Genomic DNA, 22,945 nt, shown 5'->3' with positions numbered 1-22,945 from the left:
TTGGCAAAATTTTTAACATCTCGTAATATTTTCGTCGGTTACTGGCTGAAAGCTATAATTTATCAAATTTCAATCTTCTATCTCGTCTGGCAATTTGTGCTTCCGTCTTGATTTTGGGGGAGGGGGCTAAAAATTAGAACTTTCAGGAAACTTTAAAGCCCATGAAACGTATAGGTTTTCGTTTTAGATAAATATATCCGACTGCGTTCTTATGCTGAGCCCCAAATTTGAAATTCGCAGCGTGGCCCTCTAAGAGAATTTTGTGAATTTTCAATTTTTCTGAGGTATCAAGGTATCTCTGGTATCAAGTTTTAAGTTGCTAAGATGCCTGGAAGTGCCTCATTAATTCACGTCTATTTTAATATTTTATCTTAATTTGTATTGATAGACCGCTCTAAACCGACTTCCATTTATTAATATAGATTTTGTTCACCCCTTTCCTTAGGGGTTCTAGAGGTGTCTTGCCGACACAGATTTTTTCCAGATAGTAGGCCTAGATAGCATTTGTACGCCGCCACCCCTAAGGGAGCCTAACTTGAACACCCAAAATATCCGGAGTTTCACAATTCATATCAGCGACCCCAAAATCTATCGATTGACACTATTTTTAATTATTTTGATATATCACTCCTCCCTTGACCCCTACCGAAAAGGGGTCTGAACTTGGACTTTATAAAAAATCAGGAGTGTCCCTATTTATCTCAGCCACCCCGAAAAATATGGATTCGACTATATTTTCGATTATTTTTGTAACTAACACCCCTGAACCCCACTTACAGGTGTGCTAGGGATGGCTTACCCACACAGTGCTCGTCTCCAGATAGTTAGTCGTATGTGTACCAAGTTTGGTTGAAATTGCTCCAGTGCTTTAGGAGCAGATGTGCCATTTACACACATACATACATCCATTTCTGTATTTAGAAAGATTACGTTCCCAGAAAGGAATTATAATTTAATTTCATCGATTCAAAAATGTTAAAACATTCAACCTCTTTACTCCTTTGCATCGTGAAACTAGCAATGTTCGCTACCAGTGTGGCAGTGGGCTCATCATTTGGACTGCCACACCTTTCTAAGACGCTGGTGATTACTGCACTGTTGAGCACCACTACAAGCCTCCTTTGTAGGACGACGCATTTGTGAAGGTACAATCTTCCCCTAGTGCACCATCCATCAAAGATCTTGCATTGGTGAGTCAACGGTGCACTAGCCGCCAGCGTCTTGGAACGTGAGGCAATTCAACTGTTGAGCCCACTGCAACACTCGGGTGAAACGCTTGTAATACTGAAGAGACTTAGAGATATTCAATGTTCTTGAAAATTATAGAATTGTTAAGAAGGTAATCTATACAGGTTAAAAATCATATTATGTATATGAAATTACACATACGGACATTAAGGGGGCACGTCAGATGCTCTATAAACTTGAAACTTGGAGCAAAACCCGAAAGTCCATATAAATATAGAAAGTTCCCAGAACTCCTTGGAGGTGAGATATGTCTAAGAACAACTACGTGTTATATTACAATTGTTTGACAGAACTGTAGTAAAGGAACAAGTTGATGATTGAATGAATTTTGATCCTTTAACTTGAAGAACGCAATGGACCTCGCATTTGCTTATTAATATTGAGGTCAATTCCATCAACTGTACGAATATATCATTGATCCTTCAAACAAGTCTAGTTATGATTTGGACAGTTAACTAAGTGCACAGGCATCACTAGTCACTAGTACTTTATACCAATAATCATTGATGGTATGAACGTGTACAAAATTTCAACGAAACTGGACCATTTCTTTTGGGTACTTAAATTATTCTGTAAGTGAAATTATCTGTAAGTCTTTATGACAGGGAAATTTGCACTAAATGCAAATACTACTAAATGGATTTACATTCAACGGGAATAATTTAAAAGTAATGAGTAGTTATGGCAAGCGTGCCTTTAGACAATATTACATGATATAACTGAGTAACTGAAGGGGGTTAATATTATCTTACAACCTTAATTTTACAGTACGATAAATACTTTTAGTATCCTTTTATATTAAACTTACAGCAAGGAAACTTTGTAAATTTAAAATAGTGCGTGCTTACAATGGATCACATAGGCCTATTTTGGAAATTAATTAAGCGCTATCAAACTCGCTGATTAATTTAAATGACAGCTGTTAACCTTTCGGCAATCATCGTGTTCTGCATAGGCAGTCCATTTGCTCTATTAATATATTTGTGTTCTGATCCTTTACTGAGGATTCTAAAGACAAACCGTCGTACTAATAAACGGTGTATAACTTTTATGCAAGGTTTATACGCCGTTTAAGTGAAATTCCTTACTAATAAACCGTGTATAAGCCTCCTGTGTATACATATGTTATAGTTATTCACTGAATTGCTTATATATACCAGGACCCTTGTATAAGCGTTGTATAGCAGCGAGTAGCGGGAAAAGAAACGAGTGAGCAGTTTATTTTCGTGGTATATTGCCTATAGTAATATAATTGTGGTGAAATATTCGACTTATCCATTTAACATTGAACACACGTTGAAAGAATGAACGATAACGTTGATGATCTTCACCATATTTTAAACATAGAAGACATACACCATTCAGAGGTTATGGAGGCTAGACATCTTCGTAGAGTAAAACACTTTAAAGAGACGGAATGACAATGAATAACTATAAAAGAAATTATGGTTGGGCGTATTTTTGTGTAATAATATGTTACAGCTTAATAGACTTTTGATATTGCGAGTTTATTATACACGATCTGCCCCTACAAAGATCTTACTCAATTGAGTACCTACCGTATAAAACGAGATAAAAAGTGGCATAACTTGAAAACCACACCTAATATGATTTCCATACTTTGTAGTTGAATACGCAGAAATATGATGTATAAATGCCTAATAGAAACATTTTTGATCAAACCTTTCTTTTAAGCTACAAAACAGTTTTTCATCACTCCTGAAAAGTAAGGATTTTGGAATGTGTACACTTTTCAACTCGCCGATTCAATTACAATTGCTTACATTTTCCGTACTACCCCAGTTAGGAGCTTTTGATATTTTCATAAGCTTTTCCATTTATTTTCTGGCGTCCATTACACAAGCAAGCAGGAGAAATGTTGATATCAATATAAGTCAATTTCCAGCTGTCTCACGGAATGACAATGAATAACTATAAAAGAAATGATGGTTGGGCGTATGTTTGTGTAATAATGTGTTACTGATTAATATACTTTAAATTGAGAGTTTATTATACATTATCTGCCTCTACAAAGATCCTAGATCTTTCTCAAATTTGAGTATAAAGAGGGACATATTCCTTGACATAAAAAATGGTATAACTTGAAAACCGAACTAATATGATTTCCATACTTTGTAGTTGAATACGCAGAAATATGATGTATAAATGCCTAATAGAATTTTTTTTTATCAAACCTTTCTTTTAAGCTACAAAACAGTTTTTCATTCCTCCTGAAAAGTAAGGATTTTGGAATGTGTACCGTTTTCAACTCGCCGATTCAATTACCATTGCTCACGTTTTCCGTACTACCCCAGTTAGGAGCTACTGATCTTTTTCTTAAGCATTTCCATTTATTTTTTGGTGTTCATTACACAAGAAAGCTGAAGAAATGTTGATAGCAGTATAAGCCAATTTCCAGCTATCTCACTTAGTGTTGCCACTGCCTTTTCGATATGCCGTGCTACTGTGCGACTTTCCGGAAAACTTTTCTCATAGGTAACCAGCACAAGCGATCATAAAGGCGGTGAACGTGCGAAATACGTCAGTGAACTGCAGGAAGAGATTCCTACGCCTTGGACCGAGTGTATACGTGCTGTATAGTAATACAATGCGTATACATAGTTTATTAGTAAGAAAAATGTAAAACGCTTATACAGGGTTTATTCACTGTATAACTATACAAGATTTTAACAAATGTATAAGCACATTTCATTACTAGGAGTGATATAAAACGGATCATTCTGAGAAATATATTTACAAAAATTCTAGTTTTAATTATGCGTAAGTTTGCGTAACTTCGATTTTGTTAATACAGATAATTATTGTTAAAACAACGATCAACTGAAGCCATGCGATTCAGGCCAGTTTCTTACATTTTATACATAAGAATAGAGGCAAAAATCAGTAAGATATACAGTACTACCTACATAGCTCAGAAGTGATGATGGAAAGTGATCTGAAAATGTAAATCACGGAAAATGAGCGTTAAAGTTTTCTCAGATATGCACTAACACACAAATCCTGCTCTGACAGCTCAATCGTAACATTTATCTTTTTAATTCATAACATAAATCTGGACGCCAGAGGAAAACTATAGTAAATGCAAACAAAAAAAGAGAAGATTTTGAGTTTATTGTCATATGTGATTTTATTTGGTAGTGTCTTTTTATGGGTACGCTAGTGTATCTGTATGTTTCGCAGGAACGAAAAAATGCTATGAGGTATTATAATATGTGCTAGGAGAACTAAGCCGTAAACAAGGTAAGTGATCATACAACAGTTCAATCTGATATCGTCCACCACATTCCTTATCATATTGACTCTTATGATAGTTTACTATGGTCAAATCTCTCGGTTTGACTTGCCCCAACGTCAACAAAATATGCGCCTCAGCAACTTCTTTCCTGCTCTCCTGTAAAGTTAGTGAAATGTTCCTTACAACAGTTTACTTCTGACGTCAAGAAGTATAATGTAGGTTGTTACAAAATTATTTCATGATATACTGCTGTATTTCGCTCTAAACAAAGCAACAATATAAATAATGGATTTTTTGCAGGTTGTATTGTAAAATATCGACGACCTAGTTCTAATACCACGTATCTGACAATGCTGTTCCTCTCCTTTATTTCCCTTAATGTGTAAAGGAAAATGAATGCTAGAGTACGGTACTCTAGGAATGTTGTTTGTGTGACGTACTTACGCTCTCCTGCAGAATAATGTATTTAAGGTTCATTTTCCTTTACAGGCAAGCATAGGAAAACGAACCCAAGGAAAATTGTTCTAATGGACTGCATATCCATATGTGCCTGAGAGGCGTGACCATTCATAAGATAGTAATTTTTAATCGTTATGGGATTCATAACTCTCTCAAATGAGTAATGTTGTAATATTTATTCTATTTATCTCATGTCCTTTACGCTAAATAAGACGAATATTGTTTCGTTTTCGCATCGATGTCACTAGGTTGATAGGTTGATGGATAGGAAGAGATTGTCAGATCCTTGGTGTTAGAACTAGACCGTAGATGTACCAAAACACCATTTCAAGAGAGTACGAATTCAATGGAATTCACACATGTTTTAATTAATTCATGGAAATTATCACTAGATTCAATATTTGGTCCAATGTTTGTTTATTTACTTTCCATTGGAGAGCATCGAGTAGATACCAACGTTCTTGAGAACCCACACTTTCTATTTACGACCATACTGTCCTGACACGGTGCTGCTACTACTACATGCAGTGCAACACGTTCGCTTGAACACTAAGAAAACTGACCTCTCTGTTGTGGCTCCAGAGCATGATGGGCGGAGGCTCCGGAGCAAACCTCACGAGGCAAGTGAGGTTTATAGTGCTGCCTTTGTTGATGAATAGATCTGTGCCTCCCAGAATCTCCGTCACCGGCTCTGAAACACACATGTAAAATCAATTATTCTAGTAATGAAACACCTGAATATATATATTATTAACAGCTTGGTAAATACAAGGAAAAGTATCAGACATTAAGTTTTCCAGTTATTGTCAAAGTCAAAATCAAATGGTTATCTGTATTCAAAGGAGAAAGGTAAATTGACGTGTAATTTGGACATTTAAATCAAGGGTGAAATAATAATAATAATAATAATAATAATAATAATAATAATAATAATAATAATATAACAATCCTATAGCCTCAGCTACATTTATCGGGCATTTGGATCAGTTGCCATCTCGGCTGTCACTGTGCCAATAAGGAAAGAATAATTTGTGTAGTTTAACTATTACGATGTATAAAGGTACTTGTTGTGAAGACCAATACAGATTAATCAGTAAATTAATAAACTATTCCTCGAAGTGGAGGCTGTATCTGAAGACAATGCATGCCAAGACATTAACATTACTGTTTATGTGATATCTTAGAATAGAAACGAACCTTCGTAATTCGAACAGTACCCCGTCAGTTTTTACCGATGATGATAGGTTAAAGTATGATAGTAATTTTTTAATCGTTTTGGGTTTCATAACTCTCACTCAAATGAGTAAAGTTGTAATATTTATTCTATTTATCTCATGTCCTTTACGCTAAATAAGACGAATATTGTTTCCTTTTCGCATCGACGTCACTAGATTGATTGGAATTTTAATGTGGATTTGAAGCCACTGGCTTCGAATCTAGAGGGGACATACTACCACAGATCCACAGAGTAATAACTGTGAATTGGCTGATCGTTACGTTTTTTCTCCAAGAGCAATTATCGCCGCCGCCACCACCACCATCTCGACAACAGCGTAACCAATATATCTTAACCTCTTGAGGCCCAGAACTTCCGTCGCTGTTCGGGCAAAAGATTATATCGCACAATACTCTTCCCATCCAGTATTCTCCTTAAGACTGGTCACGCTTCCCAACCACATTTGGATATTTAGTCCGTCAGAACAATATTCGTTGTGTTCATTTTCCTTTGCTGGCTTATAAAGGAAAATGAACCGTACCGTACTCTACTAAAGTATGTTTGCATGACGTATTTACGTACCCCTACAGCATAATGAACCTAGGGTTCATTTTCCTTTACAGGTTAGCATACGAACTTGAACACAACGAAAATTGAATCGATTATTTCAGAAACCAGTCAAGCGCCAAGTCTGTCATTTTTGGGAAAATGAAAAAAAAAACTGTCTAGCATCAGATAAAATGTTATGGTAGGGATTTTAATATTTTAGCTTGAAAGTATTATATCTTTTAATACTTTCTATCTAAGGAAAAATATTTTCTGCTTATTAACTTTGCTGTAAAAAAATCCGAAAATAATTCCACTTGACTGGTTTCTGAAATAAACGAGTGTTGCAAACATGTTTTTATGGGATAATTCTTGAATTTTAAAAGGATGTTGTCATAAAACCCATATTTGTGGAAATAGAAAATATTTTAGAAGGTTTAAACTAATGTGCATTGCTGATACAAATATAATTATTAAAAGGATGAAATCATCAATGTTGCTCATGACATGAGGTAATCAATCCTCACAAAGAAACTCCACAAAACATTCTGTCTCTGTTGTAGACCTTTGTAAAATGCTGTCATTAAAGTGTTCATATCTCATCACGTAAGGTTTTAAAGCATTTAGATCACGCATATTCTTGAAAGCCGGCCCTGTGGTGTAGGGGTAGCGTGCCTGCTTCTTACTCGGAGGCCCCGGGTTCGATTCCCGGCCAGGTCAGGGATTTTTACCTGGACCTGAGGGCTGGTTCGAGGTCCACTCAGCCTACGTGATTAGAATTGAGGAGCTATCTGACGGTGAGATAGCGGCCCCGGTCTAGAAAGCCAAGCATAGCGGCCGAGAGGATTCGTCGTGCTGACCACACGACACCTCGTAATCTGCAGGCCTTCGAGATGAGCAGCGGTCGCTTGGTAGGCCAAGGCCCTTCAAGGGCTGTAGTGCCATGGGGTTTGGTTTGGTATATTCTTGATATTGATGGGCACCTCAAACAAACAATAACAAAGAATAATGTAGAGCTCAGGGCAGGTACTTCCTTGCCCAGGTAAGAAATAGAACCTTCTCCTTTTACCCTTGCATTCCGAATAATATTACGCATGTGAGTTTGTTTGTCTACCACTCCTCGTTTCCTTTTAGATACAGGGTCGTCTCCTGAACTTTCAGACATATCACTACGATTATAGAAAACCTGCACTAAACAAGAGAAACACGTTTTCAATCAGTTGTTCACAAAACTACGAACATGCGATTCTAGAAACACAACAATAACAGCTGGCTGTTCTGGATTCAGAGCAGCAGCGCCAAGCGAAAAGATGCGGCACATCACAAAATGTACCAGCAGTTTATTGCAAAAACCAGCCAAGTGGTGTAACTTAACTGGTTTCTGAACTAAATACGAAATTCAACGTACTGCCTGACCATTATAGGAGGACGTTTCTTGACTGGTTTCAGTACGAAAATGTGCGTATACCCTCCTAGTAACATGTTCTGCCAACAACTCATTTTTTTCATTTTTTGGCACTTGACTGCTTTCTGAAATAATCGATTCAATTATTAGAAGAATTGATATCAGTTATTAGAAAATCATTCTGAGATATATCCAATTCGTTGGCTGAACGGTCAGCGTACTGGCTTTCTGTTCAGAGGGTCCCGGGTTCGATTCCCGGCCGGGTCTGTGATTTTAACCTTAATTGGTTAATTCAAATGGCACGGGGGCTCGGTGTATGCGTTGCCTTCATCATCAGTTCATCCTCATCACGACGCGCAGGTCGCCTACGGGAGACAAATAGAAAGACCTGCACCTGGCGAGCCGAACCCGTCCTGGGATATCCCGGCACTAAAAGCCATACGACATTTCATTTCATTCTGAGATATAACTTTTTCCCAAACGGTGACGATTTCTCGCTTGGTCAAATCTCATAAATATGAGTACTTTTCAGACAGTGCTTTGGTGGGTGACATTGAAGTGAGAAGCATAACACACCAAGGTAAATGGATTTCTAAAAATTTGGAACACAACACACATATACTCGATTATTATTTATTTTGATTAAGTTTTCGCGGAATAATCGATTTTAAACAGTGTCTTTTAAAAGCACATCGGGCCTCAGTGACGATTTAGCAATATTGGGATATTGTAATATACAGTAGTTTCTTGATTTGTGCCAAGTTCCATCATTAATTCAGTACGCTATGAAATGTGATGAGGTTTTTGTCTCGTTGTGGAGAGCTTCGATGGCAATTGAAGTTCTGCGATCTGCCCGTCATTGCTCAAACGGTAGTGAACAAGGCACATCTTAAAGGGACATCTTAAACCGTATCACAGCATTCCTAAACGGTTAAACTTAATCATTCGACACTAGAGATCTCGTAATGATATTCGTACAATGTAATTTTCTGTTCGAAGAGGCTGATGTCACTTTATACAATCAATATTCTTGGACATTTTTCTTAAATTAATTAAGTTAGTGTAACAGAGATTGCAAAAGGTGTTTTGCATGTTCCCGGAAACACTGTTATACATCTAGTCAGGGAGGGTTACATACGCTACAAAAAGCTATCTTGTATTTCTACACGGTTCCGAATATTTTCCCATTGCGATTTAAAGACTACTAGAACTATGAATTTACTATCAGTATATATCGTTCGGTGAGCAATGTCACTGTGATGCTCAAGAACTTCTTTTAACGTAAATTTTATCTTAATTTAAGGGGCTTAGTGGATCTTAGTCAAAAGCTTCCTGTACAATATACATCATGAAATATCGTTTTAATATTTCGATTTTACTATGCCATGGATGCTTATTGATTATTTTGGTATGTATATTTGTTGTGGAACGAAACTAGGTTTAAGAACAAAGCTTTCCTGACCTGTAAGTCAGGATGGTCTAAAAATGGATTGTGAATTAATCGAGGTTCACTGTTTAGATGACCACGAGTGTAACTGAAACTCACTTTTCTTCACAATTGTGTTTCCAAGTTTGTGTTTCCCCATCAGCTAATTTACCAGGAAGAGACTTCCGGCACAGTCACATCTGCAGGACTAGTTTTAGAGAAAATTTGGGAATATCCAGCTTCAGTTAACATAAATGGGAAGAGACGGATGAAAATCTCATACTATGTCACACAAGAAGTAGTTTTCTATGGTCCGAGCAAGTGGTTGTCCAGCTTGAGTCATATAGCTATCAGCTTGCATTCGAAAGATAGTGGTTTAGAACAACACTGTCGGCAGCCCTGAAAATGTTTTCCGTGATTTCCCATTTTCGTACCAGGTAAATGCTTATGGCGACGAAGGGAGAGCATAAGGCTAGGGGTCTGAAGGAAGCGACCGTGGTCTTAATTAACGTTGTGGGTAACAATACATCACAAAGGATACATAATACATAATACATAATAATATATCATGAAACAAGTATGGCGGCAAACAGTGACCACTTAAATTCAATGTACACGAATCGAAAGATAAACTTAACACATATACACGATATTTTAATGATATTAATAATAATAATAATGATAATAATAATAATAATAATAATAATAATAATAATAATAATAATAATAATAATAATAATAATAGTGAGTGATAATATTAGTTCTAGGAAATAACTGCGTACTTTAATTTCACAATGACAGTCTCACAGCATAATCACCTATCTTCGCTATTTACCATACATCACCAGCCACAGAAAGAAATCTCTTCATGCAGTTTTACATTTTGTATAGGCTACGTCTAGCAGTTCCTAACATCAGCTGGAGGTGTATTCCAAAGTCGCGAACCAGTCACAACCAACGATTTATTGTACTTATCAGAGCGGTCAACGGTATTAGAGGGAAGAGCCAGATATAATATTAAGATTATGGAATGAGGATAAAAAATTAAATTTCAAAGAAATATATAGGGTGAGATTTTCTTCTAGAGTGGTCTGCTAAGTTATATCACTAAACACAAGTAACTGCATTTCCGAAAGAAACCTACAATATTTTCCATTGTTAGCACTGTTAATAAACCTCTTCTTGAGTTATGTATTCTTAATCTCAAGTTATATATCTATTACGTGGTTAGCGAACCCTGATATTCTGCCATATAAATCTAGGCTGACCTGGAACTCCATCACTGTTGTTGGGCAAATTATACCTCACTATTGTTCGTATATATTTTATGGTTATTGTGGCCTGTTTATTCAATTGTGAGGTTAAATACCTCAGGTTGTTTATACAGGAAGAAATGCATGTTGGATAATAATAAATTTTCAGTAATGTATACAACTTCATTTAGGAATTTATAACACAGAATTAATTAACATGTAATGAGATACTATTTCATAGTTCATTTTCTAGTTAGTTTGTTAGTAGATTTCATTGGTTTCATAAAATTATAAAAGTTGGTCGTTAATAATTTTTTTCCTACTAGCTGATGTGACCGCACTTCCTACGGGTTGAGAAGGCCGCAGGCAGCTGTTAGCACTCCTCTGCCCTATGCCTTTAAGTTTGCATACTACTCATTCTAATCAGCGCCTCTGAGTAGGAATTCAATAGCTGGAATACTATGATGAACCAGTGTGTTACGTACCAATAGTTATCAGAAAATTTGTGAACCAGAGGAATGACATGCTTAAACGAAGGCAGTTATTAACTCCCCAGCTACTTGCCGCCAATATTTATGCAGGCTGTTTTACTCGGGACGCAGCAGTAATCCAATCTATCGGAGATGAGTGACAGCAGAAGTGTCAAAGCACATCACAACAAACAATGTCCGGCTCCATGGCTAACTGGTTAGCGTGCTGGCCTTTGGTCACAGGGGTCCAGTGTTCGATTCCAGGCAGGGTCGGGAATTTTAACCATCACTGGTTAATTCCGCTGGCACGTGGGCTGGGTGTATATGTTGTCTTCATCATCATTTCATCCCCATCACGACACGCAGGTTGCCTGCGGGAGTCAAATCAAAAGACCTGCACCTGGTGAGCCGAGTCCGCCCTGGGATCTCCCGGCACTAAAAGCCATACGCCATTTCATTACAACAAACAATGGTCAGTGTAATCCTATTGTTGGTCACTTTTATGTGCCTTCGATATTGTAGGCTTTCACACCTAGTTTTCTTCCGACTCTATGATGTTAGGGCATCTAATGTAAAGAGAGTTATTTCTTCTTTCATGGCCCTCTCTAGTCTTTTTCTTCATGCGAACGTTATTCTTCAAGGAGTCGTTCCTTTACGATCTTTTTCTTTTTTATAATAATCTTCACAATTCATGAATTCTGTTATCCTAGTCAAAACGACAAAACTCTATCAAGACATAAATGATCGGGAATTGTATTCTCTACAACGTCTCTTATATAGTAATATTCGATAGGACCAACGATATAGGTATTTGTATCTTAAATTTTGAGCCCCTTCCCTAAATTACCATTTTATGGAGCGTGAATAAAATTATTTTGTAGCCTAGACTCTAATGCCTTATTTTCTGACTTAACGTTACGATTTTCATTAAATTCCGTTCACCCATTTTCTGGTGGCCCGGCGTTGATATGAACTTATAAAAAAAAAGTCGAAATTCATGAATTTCTCAATTATTATAGCCGCTACGGTAAACATTTGTAAGGCATAAATGATCTGAAATTTAATCATACATACTTTAAGTCACGTAGTAATTATCGATAGGGCCACTAATAACATAAATATTTGAGAATTATATTGTAGGCCTTGCCCTAAACTACAATTTACCGAGCTCGATAGCTGCAGTCGCTTAAGTGCGGCCAGTATCCAGTAATCGGGAGATAGTGGGTTCGAGGCCCACTGTCGGCAGCCCTCAAGATGGTTTCCCGTGGTTACCCATTTTCACACCAGGCAAATCCTGGGGGTGTACCTTAATTAAGGCCACGACCGCTTCCTTCCCATCCCTAGGCCTTTCCTATCCCAACGTCGCCATAAGACCTATCTGTGTCGGTGCGACGTAAAGCAAATAGCAACAACAACAAAAAAAACAATTTCACTCAGCGTAAATTAAATAATTTACAGCCTAGAGTGTAATGGCTCATTCCCCGACTTTACATATCTAGTTACATTAAATTCTCTTCAGCCATTTTCTCGTGATGCTCGTACATACATACATACATACATACATACATACATACATACATACATACATACATACATACATACGTACGTACGTACGTACATGCATACATACATACATACTTTACACATACATGCATACATACATGTAGACAGACAGAAATTGCGAAAAATTGAAAAGCGCATTTCCTTGTTACTGTGGACACGATCGATACAAAAATATCGTTCTTTTTAAATTATGAGCAATATACAGACAAAACTCTTATTTTTACATATTTTTATAACAATTGTTTTTGTATTCTTTACAGCAACCGGCCAGTGAGGGAATTTCAATAAATAAATAAATAAATAAATAAATAAATAAATAAATAAATAAATAAATAAATAAATAAATAAATAAATAAATAAGATTAGTTATCACGTAGAGTTCAGAAATAAAAACGATGTTCTTACCTCATAAGTGAATCAAGAGCAAAAACAAAATAAGAATACATTTTACTGCAATAAAATGCAACAATGACTTTTGAACGACTATATAGACTTATAACAGTGTGGATAACTCTCTTGGGGAAAGTAGTAATCAAAACGTGAGTGTCTGTTTCCTCAGGAATCCAAGTTAAGTTGACTATAAACAATGCGTGTATTTTATCTCGAACGTGTCGTGTAAAATATTGAGTTAAAAATATTTGTGACGTTTGGTGCACAAGCTGTTAAGAATGAAAAGTGATTGATGTGAAATGAAGGAAAGCGATATGAAGTGTCTCCAGCCAACATCGCAACAGGATGTGCCACTAACTGGCTCCATCACCCGTCACACCCACGACACATGCGCCTCAAAAAAAAAAAAAAAAAAATATCGGCTGACATATGACACGGTGCGGTTCAGTGTCATATTCTCTGGCTCCACGGAATATTTGTTTGAAATTTTCGTTTAATATGCGTACATACCGACCAGCAGTGCCCGTAAAAGGGAAATATGTATGGCTCGTATTGCTTGTCCTACATCATGAAATATATTTTCATAATCCACTGTATGAATATTATTTTAATGATGTGTGGCTCTGTGGATAACTCATTAGCACGCTGCCCTCTGGTCCAAGGGATCGCTGGTTGAATTCCAGGCAGTATTCGGGGATTTCAAACTTAATTGATTATTTCCTCTGGCTCCGAGTGAAGGTTTATGCCGTCTTTAGGATCATATTTCTTTCTGATAGGGCCCCGTCCTCGTTGACATGCTGCTTACCGTTGGGCGTCACCTCGAAAGACCTAAACCAGGCATCCCCAGTGTCAACATACGATTATTATTATTATTATTATTATTATTATTATTATTATTATTATTATTATTATTATTATTATATTGTATTTACGTCCCACTAACAACATTTGTGTGGTTTTTGGAGACGTTGAAGGGCGATAATTTTGTCCCGCAGGAATTAATTTATGTTTTAGTGAAATACCGACACGAGGATGATTTATCTATGCACCTTCAAATACCGTCGGGAGGAGTCAGGTTCGATCCTGCCACCTTGGGCTCAGAAGGGTTGCACTAAACCGACTGAGCTACCCAGCCTTATTATTATCATTTTACTAAATGTGGCCGAAGTGAAACTCTGTGGATAATTAGTAAAGCGTCATCCTCTTAATTCCAAGATCCCGCGATTAAACCCGAATTTTTAAAGGGCGGAAATTAGTCCATTTAGCATTCCATATCGAACGATATCGGCATGTTAAGGATCTCTAGTGAAAAATTTGGTGTTTGTCTGACAAATTAATTAATATCAGCCTTAGATTCCTCATGAGAGTTCTATCTCACCATTCTCCGGTAGAGGAAAACAGGACGTCAAAATTTGCTCACAGGCAGATGTCAAATCAAATTCGCTGCACACAGTGGCCGAGGCCATACGATTACTATTATTAAGTCTATTATTATTATTATTATTATTATTATTATTATTATTATTATTATTACTATTATTATTATTATTATTAACATAGGCTACAAATTGTACTATTTCCTTATACGAATAATTATCAGTGTAGCGGCTTCGGTTCAGAAAGTGCCGGGATCGATTCCCAGTCGCGTCGAGGATTTTGGCTGTGTCTAGTGAATTTATCCGGCTCAAAGAACGGCTTGTTTCATTTGCCTTAATACACACATTATTATTCATGCAGCACGTTATACTGTCAACCGTCAGAGAAATGAAATAATGAATATAATTATCACTCCACATACGGTCATCGTCATTAACGGCATTTCGCCGTTAAAGTGCGCCAAGTCTACATGTGCATCACAATGCGCACCAGCGACCCCTTCAGGATGTCAGAGTAATGATGGAAGAAGAAGAACAAGAATACATACCGCTCAGATGACCATAGTTTACGTGCAGCTGAAATTCATTCATTCAAAATCAGTATTATGCTTTTGATTAAATCCCACGCCACCTTTTCCTCTATGCAGGTCTTTTCACTACTCCTGGCGGAATATTGAAAAAATCATTCATTGAGGTGGATGTGCATGGAGCATTCCTCTGCGGTTATTCATTCACTCACTCACAATTCACGTTATTGAGTGATGACATCCTCTTTCAGTTAGGGCACAACAATTTAGGCAACAGTCACATATCACACACACACACACACACACACACACACACACACACACACACACACACACACACACACACATACACATTTACATTAACAGGGAGCACGAGACAACGCCATATCACGGTAGGCGTAACTTTACTTACCATTGCTTTGCAGTATATCTTTCTCTCCTTGTACCCTACACGTATAGTTTAAGTCAAACGACTGATATTTGTCTGCCCTTGGTTATTACTTCAATTTCAACCTCAAATTAAAAAACATATTTAATGGTACTGAAGGATTGGAAGGGACCTGAACATTGTGAAGAAATGGGAGGCAATGAAAGTGTTTATTTCCAAACTGACGTAACTCCACTTTTTTTTTTTTTTGAACTTCAATCTGAACATGCAAGAGTATTCCCACAATAGCACTTTTATCACGTGGAAACGTATTTATTTCCAAAGTGGAGTATATCGTGACTTAAATGACATTCAAATGTATTTATTTCCAAAGTTCCGCAATTCCACATGACCAATAGTCCTGTACGCAGATGTAACGTGGCCGCTCAACGGGAGTGGAGGAACATTGCTCTTTCACTCGTGGTTTCGCTGCGTGCAAATACACCCTCCTGAAAATAGGTAGGAAATGGTCGTTTCCTTAAGTGAAACAAGCACCATTGGGCAATGTATTGAAAGAAGGCAAAGTCGAGAACATTCAGAGCCTCCCTGATAAACTTGGTGTACGTGAAGGACAACTTGCCAATCCCATGACATTTTATGATAGAATGCTTTCTATTACTTCAACTGGTGAATATTGAAACAAACAAAGAATAACATTACGTCCATTAACTCGAAATGAATAATGATATCCTTGAATTTTATCTTTTGAGTTGAAGATGTGAAATGTATGGACCAATAGGTCCTTCCAAATATTTCCCCCAAAAAATTCGTGTGTTCCAAAATACGAGATATAACTCGAGTCAGTAATCTTTATGTTTGTTACCATACATATGTTAGATTATGATAATTTATGTTTTTGCGTTGTAGTCATTTTTATTTTCTATTTATATTTATGCATTTTGGAATTCAAAAATTGTGAATAATTACAACATTTGCGAAATATTTGGTTAAATTAAATTTCAATTTTATTAAATCTATAATTAAGCATTATGTCTGAAACTTTGAACGCTATAAATTATCCTAGTCTACATCGTTCTGCATCATTCGCATTTGGAACCCCTCTTTGGTTCCCAAGTGACATAAATCAAAGACCCCTCCCCCAATTATGATGGTATTCTTTGCACTAGGACTTTAGCCACCATGACAAGCAGATATTGTTTGAAGTGTTGTGCTACGTACAAAAAATGAACCCTCTACTTGATTAGAAAATCCGTTTATTAAAAAATAGCGTTTCCTGAAAACTTGAGATTCTTGAAGATGTGTTTCAAATAAGTCCGTTTTTAAAAACATTTCCAAGAGGTACATATTGAGGAGGTACTTGCACTACATACTTTAGTTTATTTAAAAATCACATCCTACTAGATTACTTCGTTTATGCTGTCAGATCTTTCAGTTTCAATTACCACTACATAACCTGCAAGATTTGAATTACGAGATTGTGGCTTTAATAGTGACTATAATAACCACAGAGGTAACTCAAGAGATTTGCAGTGAGAGGAATAGTTTAAAATATCATATTGCTTCAGATTTAAAGGTATTTTTTCGTAATTCATATAATAAGTCGAATTGTAGGGACATATAAAGATGGGTATAAAAATAAAATTTGGCATGAATTAATGAAGTACTTACAAGGCCCATAGAAACTTAAACTTTGATACCAGAGTTTCTGCTACCTCCAAGATCCTTAGAAGAATCAAAAATTCCCGCCAAATTTCTACAAGTCCGAGTACGCAAAAGTTAGCATTGCTTCACCCAACGGTAAACTCTTTCTGAAAATCGACACCTGTAGTTTTCAACAGATCAAAATTTGCTGAAAGTCGAAATTAATTTAATCATCAAACCCGGAGAAAGTTTTGTGATCAATGTTTTAGATATTAGGGAGGTATGGTATGTAAGTGATCAACAAAAAAATATTCGTTTATCTCTTCCCGATGGTTGGCAGTAGACGAGGTGAACTGTTACAAACACAGTATGTGGTATGATTTCAATCTCTATTCATTCAGAGACGTTACTGTCCGGATAAATAAATGCCAGGATAAATAAATAATATCATAGGCCATGGAATAAAGTACTTTGAAACCATGAGTAGGGGAACGAAACATAAAGCAAATTAACGGAGGTGTAAGTTGTCTTTCAGAAGAGCTGAAACAGTCGTGATTTACTTCTCATGTAAAGTCAGTTTTTATATTTTTATGGTTGGGGCCATACAGTACGAGTTGTGTAGATAACGAGTTGCAGTTACGACACTTTGCCAGAACTAGAGATTCGCTGAAGGTATTTTGGTATTTCAATTTGGCAAACGCTGTGGACTGGTTCACCTGTTCATTGATAATGCTATATAACACGGCCCATTCCTTTGGCAGCATACATTTATCACAGAAAGTTGCTCTTGAGTATTATTGAGCTTTCTACGTGTAACGAAGTGCACGAGTGCCACGAGATACTAATAAACTACTGTGTCTACGGGAATACTGCACAAGACAGATTATACACACTTACGTAAAAAAATGACCCAAGTTACTGATGCCCATCAAGGAATGTACCAACATCAGAAACAAAATATGCAGTATAGTTTAATATATTTGGGACGTCAGTAATGAACAGGAATACGAATCAGGAGCTTCGAACCTTTTCGCTCTACTTAAGCAGTCAATGTGTTCATTACACATCCTTACATCTTCATCGCCCCACCATAGTACAAATCATCGGTATAAGGAAATAAAGAAAATAGTACATGACAGGACTAACTACTTAACTACAACTAAATATATATAGATAAATTCATACTAAATCCACTGTGTAGCAGCTCATACATCGGCGGATAGCCAACTCCACATGAAATACGCTACCTCTACATACTAAATCCACTACGTAGCAACTCATACATCGGCGGATAGCCAACTCCACATGCAACACGCTACCTCTACATGTTATTAGCACCTAACTAAACTACTCAACTACACTAAATCTATACTAATTCAATACTAAATATGTCTGGTCGCGACATACCTCCCTGGTGAGGAACTACCACCAACCTTCCCTGGGATGCCTTTTTTTTTCTAACTACTTGGTCAACAGTAACTTTCTCGCTTACAATGCAGGCACTTTTCCACAGCCTCTTTATACTTAGCCTCTCTTAACCACTCTCATACTTATATTTTAAAATTCATAAAATTTCCATTTATACATACATATACACGTAGCTATATATAATACATCGACATATACTACACACTTAATCATTCTATCCTTCCTTTATGTACATACCATCCCAATTACGTCCATCCACCTCTCCTTAATACTCCTTCCTTCTTACTATTTATCTAAACCTTACCTTTTGCTACCTAAGCCACTACCCATCCTCTCGGCAATATATTACGCATAAACTTTACACTATACACATAAAAACAGTCCATCATTCATATCTCAAATTCTCTCACTCTTTCTTTTCATAGTTCTTTCCACACTGTCCCTCTTCTTCTTGTTCTTCTTCTTCTTCACATTATTGTCTTTATCTTATTACTACTTCTTACACTCTTTTATCCTTACATTTCACGTCAATTCTATAATTCAACTAAATCATTTATGCCCATATCTTTTACATTTCATCTTTCCAATCTCCTTCTTTTATTCACTAAAATTCTTTATGTACTTTGCTCTCACCACGGTTAAAAATTTAGAAATATTCATTCCTCTCTTCCACACCCTAAACAAGCATAATATCATCTTATAAACTTTAGCTAACTTATTCACTTCTGTCTCATTTAATTTCATTTTCACCTCCTACAAAAATTTACGTTGGTTGAATTCAACCAACACTCTATACACAATACACACCTATCCTTATTTTCCAACCCTACCCACCCACCACTTTCGGTAAGCCTAGCAGCCACCAATACAAACCTCTCTTTGCCCTTCTCCCCTCAATATCCGTTTTTTCGGACTAGTCACTTCTATTAATTTGTTTAAAACTGACACAGATCCTCTATTCCTACATTCCATTATTAATCTCTGCGTCTCTTTACCTTCTTACATATCCATTCTTTCATCTAACCCCACGTAACAATCCCATACTCCACCAAGCCTAGCTTTTTCATCCTTTACTTACACTTATTCACTCATTATCGTTCATTGCCCACTCTTTTCCTGAAATATATAAGCTTCCTGTATTAATTCCTCTCCTTTCCCTTCTCCAATCTTTTCCAATACTGTAACACTCTCTTTACAATTTACCTCCATAGACTCTTTGCTAGTATCCAGTATTCGGGATTTAGTAGGTTCGAACCTCATTGTCGGCAGCCCTGAAAATGGTCTTCCGTGGTTTCCCATTTTCACACCAGACAAATGCTGGGGCTGTACCTTAATTACGGCCACGGCCGCTTCCTTCCCACTCCTAGCCCTTTCCTCTCCCATCGTCGCCATAAGACTTATCTGTGTCAGTGCGACGTAAAGCAACTAGCAAAAAAAAAAAAAGACTCTCTGCAAACTAATGTAGCCCACGCATTCGCCGTGCAGTTTGGTAATCCCATCATAATCTTGCAGAATTTCGCCACTACTTGGTTTAATTCCACCCTTTCCTCTTCCAATCCCCATACCTCCACCCCAAATAACATTTTACTCTTGAGCAGTGATGGAAACACCATTTTATTTATTTTGTATTTTATATCTGGGAATTTTTCTAATACCCTTCCTGCTGCAAGCGCTCTTGTTCCTTTTAATTTGGCCCACCTACACCGTTCTTTCCACGACCACTTATTACTTATTGTTAATCACAAACACTATTTTTTCTAGTGGTATAATTTCCTCTTGATTTACCATTCACAATTTTTCCTTCCTATATATCATTTTCCATACCATATGTGTGTTTTTCTCACGTTTACTCCGAGAGCATCTCCTGGTATAATCTACCACCTCATCTAACCCTGTTTGCAAACCCCTTGAGTCAGTGTTAGGATCAATAAATGTCTGCGAATAGCAAACCCGCACCTCTTTCTTTCCAATCCATGAACATTGCCATCCCTCTCCTCCGTGATTCTGTCATATATTATTTATAAATAATATAAATAATATCGGGGTAGTTTGCATCTTTGTTTCACACCTATCTTCGACTCAAAACAATTACTCAACCCTCCTCCCTGTAATTCGGTCATCAAATATACCTTCTCGTAAATTATTACAATTGCCAACCTCATTTACTTCGATAACCCTGTCTCCCTTAATCTCGTAAATAAAGCCTTCCTGCTGACTGCATCACAAGCTTTTTCCAAATCCATCGCCGCAACTTAAAATTAGGCCCCTACTATTTTCACATATTTCGTAATAAACGTGTCTGGTATCCACACATTATCGACCGTATTTCTCCCTTTCCTAAATCCGTTCTGAAAATCCGATATCCCCCCATACTGTTCCACCTATTTATTTATCCTATTAGCCAAGATCCCTGTATACACCTTAGACAAGGCATCGAACAACGTTGCCCATGTATAATTATTAGGATCGCTTCTAACCCCTCTATTTTTTAAATTGGGCATAATACCCCCTGTCTCCATTCCCTAGGACATTTAGCTGTTTCAATCATCCTGTTAAAGAATTTTACCATCCCCCTAAACATCACTTCATTGGCTTCTACTTACCTCCATACACTATTAGTAATACTATTCACACCACCCTCTGCCTTAGGTCTTGCATTTTTAAAACACTAATTACTTCCTGCCCTATTATCTCCCCATCTAATATCCGATTTCCAACTTCTAATTCTCTCACTATATGTATTTCCAATTTCTGTATACCAGTTATCTTCCCCTCCTAAAAGCCTTTGAAAATACTCCATCCAATCTTCCTTCCTCATGCTCTTACGCTTCCCCGTTGGTTTCGCTCTGCTTATGCTATTTATAGACTCCCAGATCTTCTATATTATATTTTCCCAACAGTATCCCTTTATTCCTTCGTGCTCCGCCTTCTTCCATCCTCTTTTTCCCACTCAATACACCCCTGTATTCTCTTCTTAATTTACAACATCCCTGTCTCTGGCCCTGTTCCCCTACCTTCCTAAACTCAGCTAGAGCTCTCAATACATCCTCCCTTTTCCTGCTACACTCCTCGTCAAACCATCCTGTCACTGTATTCTTTTTACATTTTCTCTCCTCTTACCTCTCCACCCCACAGTCCGTACTGGAAGTTCTATTATTTCTAACGCCCCATCTATGTCCTTTTATTCCAACACCCCTTCAATTCCAACTCCTAATATTTCTCACCTCTCATTAAGCTCCAGCCTCAATTTTCCCTCGTTGTCTCATTCCAATCATATTCCACCCCTTAGCTCTATATCCCACCACCATTTTTCTCTCCTCCATTCTCTCCCTCTATCTCTATTCTCAATTTAATCTTTATTGGTATATGTTCTGTCACTGCACACCCTAACACTTCTAAACTTACAACTCTCCTTAAGGCTATCTCCGAGCTTATTCCTATATCAACCACACTTCCCCATTCGTTGTAATGTATGTCAATTCCCCGTTACAATCCCCTCCATCCACCCATTTAAAATATATAAATTTTCTAGTGCAGATAACTCCAGCAGCCTTTCCCCTTAACTATTTAAAACTTTATTATTACTCCTTCGGCATCCCCTAATTTCCGTATCCTGTCTCCCACAGTCCGGCACTCTATTGCTAAATCTTCCATTCCAATCACCCATTAAAATCATCCAATGTAGTTCATACAACGATTTAATCTTATTTATTTCCTTAAGCAATTCCTCAAAAAATATTTATTCGCATATACTGAGTCCTTAAAATGATTGTATAGGAGGGCCAAGCAAATTGCCGCAGAATCCTCCTCCCCATTTTCATTGTCAACCATACCACCCCGTCTACCTCACTCTCTATCGTCTCGGCTATCTCGTTTCTTATTAATACTAGTATTCCCCCTGGATTTCTACCCATCTTTCCTATTCTTATCACATTTACAAATCTATATTCACACCATTCAATCTCTATCCCCTGCCCTAACCACGACTCCACTAAGGCAATTATCTCGAAATTTTCAACTAATTCCTAAATTTCTTTTCCCCAACTTCCCCACTAACCCCTCACTGTTCAGCACCCCTATCGACATAAATAGTTATTTATTTTCTACTAACCCCTCTCTATGATTATTTGTTTCTCCACTGCCTGCCGTTCGTATCATAATTCTCCCTCGTGAGCCCTTCTCAACCCTATCTTCTCCCTTGTTTTTCTTGTTCCCTCCCTCATTCCTATTCTCCGAGATCGATCCGTTTCTAACCCCATAAATCTTTCAGACTTACCGATCTTCCCTTACTCATCCCCTGCCTTCTCTCCGTACTCCTACCTGTATTCCCCTGCATATGGGACACGAGATCAC

The 22,945-nt window shown here is 37.2% G+C and overlaps 1 protein-coding gene across 1 annotated transcript in view; it reads right to left on the bottom strand.

Moving 5' to 3' along the window:
• LOC136858676 (zwei Ig domain protein zig-8) overlaps positions 1-22,945 on the bottom strand; it is a 784,418-nt gene that overhangs the window by 64,605 nt on the left and 696,868 nt on the right. Inside the window, exon 4 of the mRNA XM_068225726.1 lies at positions 5,527-5,654. Coding sequence (XP_068081827.1) covers positions 5,527-5,654 — 128 coding nt within the window. The remainder of the gene's footprint in view (positions 1-5,526; positions 5,655-22,945) is intronic.

Source organism: Anabrus simplex, chromosome 1 (assembly GCF_040414725.1).
Source record: "Anabrus simplex isolate iqAnaSimp1 chromosome 1, ASM4041472v1, whole genome shotgun sequence".
NCBI lineage: Eukaryota > Metazoa > Arthropoda > Insecta > Orthoptera > Tettigoniidae > Anabrus > Anabrus simplex.
The sequence above is the reverse complement of the archived record's forward strand: the minus strand, read 5'-3'. Positions and strand labels throughout refer to the sequence as shown.